Raw genomic sequence first — 8,791 nt, 5'->3', positions numbered from 1 at the left:
GAGTCTCAAATAAGGGACTTGAAACACAGAAGTTCGCCTTCTGTGTACAGCAGGCACTCATAAGGTGCTGGGGTGGGACAGAGGGAAGCCCGTTAGGGGCTCAGGCAGGCAGGCAGGAGGTGAGTCATAGGTATGAAACCCTGCCCATTGCCCCCAGACCCTTCTCTTGAAGGGTGCCAAAGTCTCAGGCAGCTGGGGGAGGAACAACAAATCCCATCAGCCCCAGACCCAGGCAAAAACTTGACTTCTGGGGATTAAAGGCAAACCCTTCTGCTTCTGGGGAGAAGTTGGAAATGCTCTGAGGAGTCCAAGCAAATACCCCTGACCTTAGAGCAGGGACAGAAAACCCTGGGCCCAGGTTCCTACAGGGATAACAAAATAGGTGTGCTACCCCTGCGTCAGACTGAGGTCAGCTGAGCAAACCTTCCTGTGCCCACCACAAGCCTAGCACTGGGTAACGAGCCACCAGTCTGTCACTGGGCAAGTGGCAAGAGTGTCGAGTTAGACCCCCTCTGTGGTCCACTGTGAGAGCAGGAGCTGCATATTTCTTCCCTGGCACCTAGTACTCAATAGGTGTTTTTAGAGTGAATAAGAGATTGATTAGAAGAATGAATCAGCAACCCTGAGAAGAAAGGGGTAGGGGGAGAAAGTTAATTCTAAGATATTCACATATGATGGTCCTCCAACATTACGTAACTACTTGCATAGTGATAGAACTAGTGAAATTGGGCTCTGTGCAAATTCTAATATTGTGCCTCACTCCCTTTTTCTTCAGGGACCTGCAATCAACTCGAAGTATTCCCTCTTTCCAGCAGGAGAGGAGCTTGGTCTCTAAAGTTCCTTGAAGGCACGGATAATGTCTGTTTAGTTCTGCATTTGTGTGTCAAGCACCAGGCATTGTGCATCGTGTGTAGTAGGTGCTCAATTAATGCATAAGAAATGGATGACTGTGAGGCTGAGTCAGTAGGGGCAGGGAGGCTGCCCTGAAGAGATATAGAGAAACCTTCAAGGGAAAGGAGACTGTACCCAGGTTAGGTTTTCCCGGGGGAAGACCCAGGCATTCCAATCCCACTAAACAAGACACCTCTCCCTTGGGCTCAGGCTGAATCTGCATGGAGGATCTTGCCGTAGACATACTGTTTGGGCTGCAGTGCTTGTCATCTGCTGCTTTAGATAATTTTATCATTTGGACATAAAGCTCGTGAGCTGATGCTTTGGTAGCAGCTTGTTTTTCTCCTATTTTAAAACAGAAAATCCTTGTGTTCTTACATCTTGAACCCATCCAGCATTTCCACTTAGGCCTTTGACTAACCACTTACAGGCAGGGGTACCCATAGGATCTGTGAGGCCTGGGAAACAATACAAATGAAAGTCCATATGCCATATGTCTAAATATTTAATAGCTACAAATCAAGCTAAATAATTGTTAAATTATGTATGACCCTCCTACATTGACGAATACTATAGTTATGGCTTTTGTATGACTGAAAATTGGCAAAATATCAAAGATGATATCCAGCCCTGGACAGTGTGACTTGGTTGGAGCATTGTCCCATACACCCAAAGGTGGCGGGTTCAGTTCCGGGTCAGGGCACATACCCAAGTTGCGGGTTTGATCCCTGGTCGGGGTGCATATGGGAGGCAACCGATTGATGTTTCTTTCTCACATATATATTTCTCTCTCCCCTCTAAAATCAATTTTAAAAAAAGATGATATTCAATCACCTAAATTCAATTACCATAAAATTAAAATATATTATAAAAATATAAATTCAATTTCAAAATAAATAGCATTATTTTTTATGTTTTCAACAGTTATTTAAAAATTTTCAAAATCATCTACAAAAGTTAAGGGGAAGAAATCTAATTTATAATCAACATGTTTAAAAATGAAATTTCAAGTATTTGAATAAAGTTGAATTTTGGGGGGTTCATTAGATGCTTTATTTATTATTGATATTAGAGAGAAGGGAGAGACAGAAAGAGAAACATCCGTCAGTTGCCTTCTGTACATGCCCCAACTTGGGATAGAACCTGTAACCTGGGTATGTGCCCTGACCAGGAATTGACCTGCCACATTTTGGTGCAAAACACTCTAACCAACTAAGCCACATCGGCCAGGGCTATTTATTTTTTTAAGTTGAAGCTTTTTACTTGATTCTGAATATGTAATGAAATCTTATTAAATATTTTTATTAAAAAGTAATTTGTGATTCTAGTGTTCAATATCTTAGAATCAGTATCGTGTTTCATGTATGTTATGCGTAGACCTACAGATTTACACATTTAAGAGTTATGTGAATTGTTTAATATTATAGAATATTCCTCATGCTCCATGTGAATTGTTGAAAATATGGCATCAATCTGTGAGTACCTCTGCAATCTTCAATTAGAGCACGTAGAGAAACGAGAAAATAGACACTTGGAACAAATGTGAAATGGTGTACTGGTCTATGAGATTCTGCTGCACCCTGCCATGTCAGTGTGGGCTGGCTTAGAGAAGGCTTCAGAGGAGGTAGCAGAGTGATACTAGCTTCCATTAGACACTAACTGAATGCCTGCCATGTCCCAAGCTCTCCATACACTGTTTTATTTCCTTCCCACAATAACTTACAGAGGCGGTCATTTGTGTCCCTTTTACAGATGAGAAAATTAAGGATCAGAAAGGTTAAGTAACCTGCTCAATGCCACACAACTAGCAGTAAGAGATGGTGCTAGAGTTACAAAGCCCCTATCTCCCTGACTCCACAGTGGGTGGACTTGCCACTGTGTCCTCACATTGGAAAGATGTGTAGGCATTTACCTGAGAGGAACAAGGGGGCAAAGGGCATCCATGGCAAAAGCAACGGCATTTGTTACTCAAGTTCTGAGGTGTAAACTAAAATTATGAAGCAAACCATATTTGAATATCCATAAAGATGAAGTCACATAAGGAATTTAATTACAACTATGTGACTGACTTGAATAGGGTCCTGTGTAAACCCCTTTGCCTGTCTGTTTATAGGTAATTTCCAACAGGCCCAAGTTCTTGGTGTGCGCCTCAAGAAGGAATCCATTTACCAAGAACGACTCCTGCTGGTTAACTGGGCACAAATTCATAACCAGAGGCCAGCAGCCACTGCCAACAGAGGCTTCTCACACGGCCTACGTCTCAGGAAACACCCCACCGAGGCTGCCAGCCTCCTGCACGGCGCCCCGCCCGCGGAGCCCACCTTTATAAAGGAGTTCCTGGGATCGTCTTTCTACCAATGGGCTGAGAGACCTTCCCTGTCCAATCGGAACTGTACAGCTATTCCTCATTTGCATCCTTACCGACCAATCAGAGCAGCTCCATAACCGACCAATTGGGACAGTACTATCTAGACCAATCAGATTGCAAAATTGTGTTCCTCATTTGCATAAAAATGGACCAACCAGGGGCGAGGGAGGGAACTTTATAAAAGCCAGCCTCCCTTTTGTCTCAGACGCGTGCACTCGGGTTTCTTCCAGGGTCTGTCTCCTGGGTTTGCAAACTTGACCTGAAAAAAACGGTTCTCTTACCGCACCTCAGCCTGAGGACCCCTGTTGGCATTGGGTTGGCGCAGCGACCTTTTGTTGACATTGGTAACAAGTCCTGCCCAGGCAGTGTCCGCGTGAGGGAGGCGGCGGGAGACGCTGGCGGTCGCTCCCGGGAACCTGTTTTTCTGGGCGATTCAGTCTTGACGTCAGCGTTGCAGCCGTCACCCGGCGCGCAGTGCGAGCCCCTGTGCCGCGGGGCAGGGGTTCCCCGACTCAGCGCTGGGCTCCAGCTTGAAGTCAGTCGGTGACAGGAGCCAACGATCTAACGTTCCCTCCCCAGCCCCAGAGCCAAGTCCCGCCTGGTCCTCAAGGTTTCGCCCAAAGCACGCGGCGCGATTCCACTTGGAATTCGCGTCGTTCAACGTTTCCACAAAGCTCCTTGCAGACTAAACTCATTCCAGGTGGCCCCACGGGAGTGGGAACAGATCGCAAGCGCGATCAGAACGCGCACTGAGCACAGCGTGGTCGCAAGGCTGCCTCACCCGTCGGGGGTGTGCGCAGGGGCCGGGCTCGCCGGCGGGTTCCCGCAGCCCCGCGCGTGGGGCGCTCGGCGCTCGCGGAACTCCCGGGGCGGGAGGGCGGCGGGAGGCTCGGCGGGCCCCGACGCCCTGGACCAAAACACGCTCGTAAAAGCGGGCGGGGCGTAGGCGGGCTGCGGGCGCGAGTGGGCGGTGGGCTCGCCGGGCGCCTGCGCCGGTGGCGGCCGGGGGCGGGCACCTGGGCGGGGCGCGCACCCGGAAGAGCCGCGGACGGCAGCGCAACAGGCGGCGGCGGAGGGGCGGCGGCGCGGGCCCGGGATGGACAAGCTGAAGAAGGTGCTGAGCGGGCAGGACGCCGAGGACCGGGGCGGCCTGGCCGAGGTGAGTGCGCCCCCCCGGCCGCGGCGCGGGCCCCCGGGCCTGGAGGGCGCGGGCTGCTGGCGCTGGGAAGGAGCGGGACTTCCGCGGTGTCCTGGAAAGCAGCGCTGCTCCCCGCCCCCCGTCCCCATCCCCGGCCGGGCTCCGCGCGGACCCCAGTTCCCCGCTCCGCGCCCCAGGGCGCCCGGGCCCTGGACTCTGGCGGTGGGCGTGTTTATTTGTGTCCTCGCCCCGTCCCCCCCGCGCCGAGAGGGCGGCGCTGGAGCGAAACCCGGAGCCGGCTGCGCGGACGGGCGGCCCCCGGGTGTCGGTCGGCCGCTGCCTCGGGGACCCGGGCGGGGGCCTCGAGGGCCGGGGCCCTTCTGCCCCGCCCGGCGGGTCCGGGCCCGCGCCCCGGGCTCCGTGCCCCCTTCCTGTCCAGTCAGGGTTGTGGGTGTGACGCTCGCACCCGGCCCTGTGCCCATCTGCCTGCTGTGCAGACCGTCTCCACCGCGGAACCTTGGGCGCCGGAGCGCGGGGACCGCGTCGTGTTTCGCTGCCCGCGCGCGGACCCCGCGGGCCCCTCCTGAGAGCTGGGCACGTGTGCCCCAGGATCCAGAGCCCCACAGGATGTTTGTTCTTCTCTCCGATGCCTTTTGCTTTTGTTTCCTTTCTGGATAACAAAATAGTATGTCTTTGGCGTGTATTTCACGGGCCTCAGTTTCCCCATCTTCTTTCAACGCAAAACCTATGTTTCCTCTCACTTTAATCAGTGTCGCCCGTGGTTTTCTCCCCGCTCCTTTCACCTGCTGATGTTACTGCGTTTTGTGTGATGCGGATGCCTCCACCCCTCTGCAATCTCAGAACCTCAGACTTCACCTTGAAGCAACGCTAGGAATCGAGTTTGTAGGAATTGAGATTTAACTTTTTTTCCTGCCATTTCAAAACAGCTGTGTGGCTTCTTTTCAATTTGTTGCTTTTATCAGTTGGTCAAGATTCAGGAGTAATTTTTGTTCTGGATTTCTGGCTTCTATTATGAACTCTCACGTGAAACCTCAGATGGGACTGAAGAAAACTCAGGTGGCTGACAGTCCTGCTTATCTAAAGCTTTATGCCCTGTAGACTGTCAACAAGCTTTTTATGAGCAGCCAGGCTTCAAGAGGGTGCCCTTTTCTCTTCCTGAAGACTTGGGGGGGGGGAGGGTTGACAATGGATGATGCCAGTATTTTTTTTTTAATATATCTTTATTGATTTCACAGAGAGGAAAGGAGAGAGAGAGAAAGAGATAAAACATCAATGATGAAAGAGTCATTGATCGGCTGGCTGCCTCCTGCATGCCCCTGACTGGGGATCGAACCCGCAACCCAGGCATGTGTCCTGACCGGAAATCGAACCCCGATCGCCTGGATCCTAGGTTGACGCTCAACCTCTGAGCCACGCTGGGCCTGGCTGCCCATATTATATATTTAGAAAATAATCATGAAACAATGGACAGACCCTTAAGAGTGAATGATGTAGTACAGATTGAAAACTAAATGCTGAATTTGTTTTTACTTAAAATGGTAACTGTGCGTGTTGGACACAGTGAAGGGCTTTCAGATGTTGGAGGCTCAGGCATGTGTTAAATCTAGTTTAAAAAGGGTAGGTGCTTCTCTCTTGTAAAATATTGCTGGCTGTCAGTTTCTTCTTTCTGAGTTTAGATTCCTGTTTATATCATCATTGAATGGCACATCCCAAGTCCACAGACTCCTGGGAAACATTTCAGAACCTGCTGAATTCATTTTTAGGGTTATTTTTAGCTCCACTCTTACTTGTTAGGTTAGGGCCTCTTTTAAAATGTCGGTCCTGACTTGATTGTCTCACATTTCCCATGGTTTTAATGCTGGCAAAGCTGCAGGATTTTTTGTGATAGAATTTCTTTTCTTCTTTTAATGCAAACTGTAATAAGATGACTACTTCTGTTTTTCCTACATAGGAAACTAGGTGATTATAAAAATTGCTTGGTCATGTCTGATCATAAGTAGTCTCACGATGAGTTTTCTGATGCTTCATCTTTATAACTACACTTTCAGTCTTTAGTGTCAGTGGACTTCTTTCTAAAAATACAGGTTTAACATTTCTACAGAGGATTCCAGGGGCAAGAAAGGTATGAATACTGCCTGTTTGGACAGCACAACAAGGCAGTATTCCTTTCTCACCTTCTTCTCATTACCAGCCCTGTTTCCCGAACAGTTCTTAGCTTTACTTCTCTTTGGCAAGAGCTGCTCTTCTGTCCACATCCCAGAGTCAAAGGGACCTTTGTGAAAACTGCCAGTCAGACAGTGTATGAGCTGATTGCTTCCAAATTCTATCCGGGTACTGTTTTAACGACTCTAACTTCCAAAAAGTGTATTAGCACAGTTTCCAGCAACCATGAATTCTGAGAGACGTTTTACACCAACTGAATTTATTTTCATAAAAGTGTTTAGTTTTCCCTGAGTCCAGTTAGAAGTAGTGAAATGACAGCTTCCTCCAGCCTGTGACCAAGAACTTGCCACCACATAGAGTAGTAAAACAGTGATGAAAAGTTATCTCCCCCCATTTTGGTAAGCAGGGTGACGTTGGGATGGAATTCAGCTTGAGAGACTTACAGAACCAACACACCACTTTCTTTCTGAAGGTGGAAAGCAGGCTGCATCCTGTTGCCAGTGATTTTGATCTTTACAAGGGCTGGAATCTCGCCGTCCTGCTGTTGAGACTGTTTAGTGCCCTCAGTGCCAGGATCAATTCAAGTTTGATACTTAACTTCATGGTTTATCCTCTTTAAAAAAAAAGAAAAGGTTGAATCTTTTAAAATATCCCTGTTGGTGCCAAATAGTGTTCCGGTAACATCCAATCCGATCCTGTACCACACTTCTCTCCCTACATGCAGCCCGGTGTTTTTTTCCACCTTGGCAAGGTAAGTTCCTTGGTGCTTGCATGAGTAGGAGGAGTTGTGGTTTTTGATTTTATTCTTTTCTTGGTGGGAGGTTGAACAGGTTAGTTAGAGGGGGTCCAACCTGGTTGTCTGGGCGCCGGTGCAGCCGGATAGCAGAGTGTCTGTCACCTGGCTCATTTTGGAGGCGAGGTTTTCCTGTCATGGCGCCAGGTGGCCATGTCTCTGGTCCTAATCCCCTGCTCCCACTGCATGCTACCATCTCTGAGCGTGCCTTTCCCTGCAGGGTCATGTGATGCCACATGTTCTTGCAGGTGCAGTGTGTGTGTGTGTGGGGGGGATTGCAGTGTCATGAGCCCACTTTCAATACGTGTGAATATATGGGGAAGCAGGAGAACCCCTTTTGATAGCCTGCCCCAAATATCCCTGTCCTGGGTGGAGATGAAGTCATTCTGGAGCAATGTCTGGGAGAGCCCTCTGGTCCTTCTCTCCCAGCTTCAGGTTTGACAGGAAGTTTGGAGACAGGGTTGAAAACAGGTCCTGAGCTGGGAACACTCAAGGCTGAGGGAGTTGCCAGTCCAGTGACCCTGCAGCCTCTGCCACCACCTACCTTCCTCCATTAGCCGGTGGGAATGTGGTCAGTAGCTTCCAGCACGTTGCCAATGGAGACTGCTGGCCCCATGGGTGGTCCTGGGTGAACAGACCCTGGGCCTGGCAGCCCTTCCTTGCTGTGCAGGTAAGGCCTTTGGTGTCTGTGGTAGCTGCCTGTGCCCAGCTTGGAGCCTCCATGGCTACTTGTCAGGTAGACAGACTAAGAAGGTTTCTGGTGCAGACACTTAGCTGTTGTCTTGGACACGGGGAGAAAACCCTTGGGAGCTACTCACGGGCTCCTGTTTTAGTAGAGTTTTTTTGGAAACGACCTCCTCTGAACTTCGCTCTTGGGAGGGATTAATCTTGGTGGCAGACAGTCAGGATGGGTAGGGAGGTAACTAATTAACTAGGCTGGGCCTCACACTTGGGTGACTTGGCTGATGCCAGCCCTGAACAATAACATTGACAACAGTGAATGATTTAATGAGGGTCCTGGGAAGGGTGGGAGCAGATGCGGGCAGGAGCAGCAACTGCTGAATCTTGGCTAGTGGATGGAGGAGACGATGTCCAGTGGATACAACCGCCTGGCTGCTGTCCCCTGGCTTTCCTCCTCTCCTGGGCCTGCCTGGTGGAGCTCGTGCCTTTCTTGTTGTGGGCCTGGGCCTGCCTGGGCTGCCTGAGGCTGGGCTCCTTGAGGGTCTGCGTCCTGCCTTCCTGTTTGTGAAGTGGGTTTGCTTGAGGCAGAGCCCCCACTCTGGAGATGTCCAGCCTCGTATAAGCCGCAGGACAAGAGGCTCTTGGATGGCGAAGGAGCTGGCTTCCGTGGCTCAGGAGGGCTCTTGTAGCTACGAGTGAGCGTGTAGGATTCTGTGTTCCCACCCCCCTCAGTACA

At 50.2% G+C, this 8,791-nt stretch overlaps 1 protein-coding gene across 2 annotated transcripts in view; it reads left to right on the top strand.

Moving 5' to 3' along the window:
- Nucleotides 1-4,343: 4,343 nt before the first annotated feature.
- SFT2D2 (SFT2 domain containing 2) overlaps nt 4,344-8,791 on the top strand; it is a 47,831-nt gene continuing 43,383 nt past the window's right edge. For both annotated transcript variants that reach the window (XM_087828014.1, XM_087828015.1), the window contains exon 1: nt 4,344-4,418. In XM_087828014.1, coding sequence (XP_087684140.1) covers nt 4,356-4,418 — 63 coding nt within the window. In that variant the 5' untranslated portion in view covers nt 4,344-4,355. The remainder of the gene's footprint in view (nt 4,419-8,791) is intronic.

Source organism: Miniopterus natalensis, chromosome 19 (assembly GCF_054644295.1).
Source record: "Miniopterus natalensis isolate mMinNat1 chromosome 19, mMinNat1.hap1, whole genome shotgun sequence".
Lineage (NCBI taxonomy): Eukaryota > Metazoa > Chordata > Mammalia > Chiroptera > Miniopteridae > Miniopterus > Miniopterus natalensis.
Note: the sequence above shows the minus strand (reverse complement) of the source record. Positions and strands in the feature narration are given on the sequence as shown.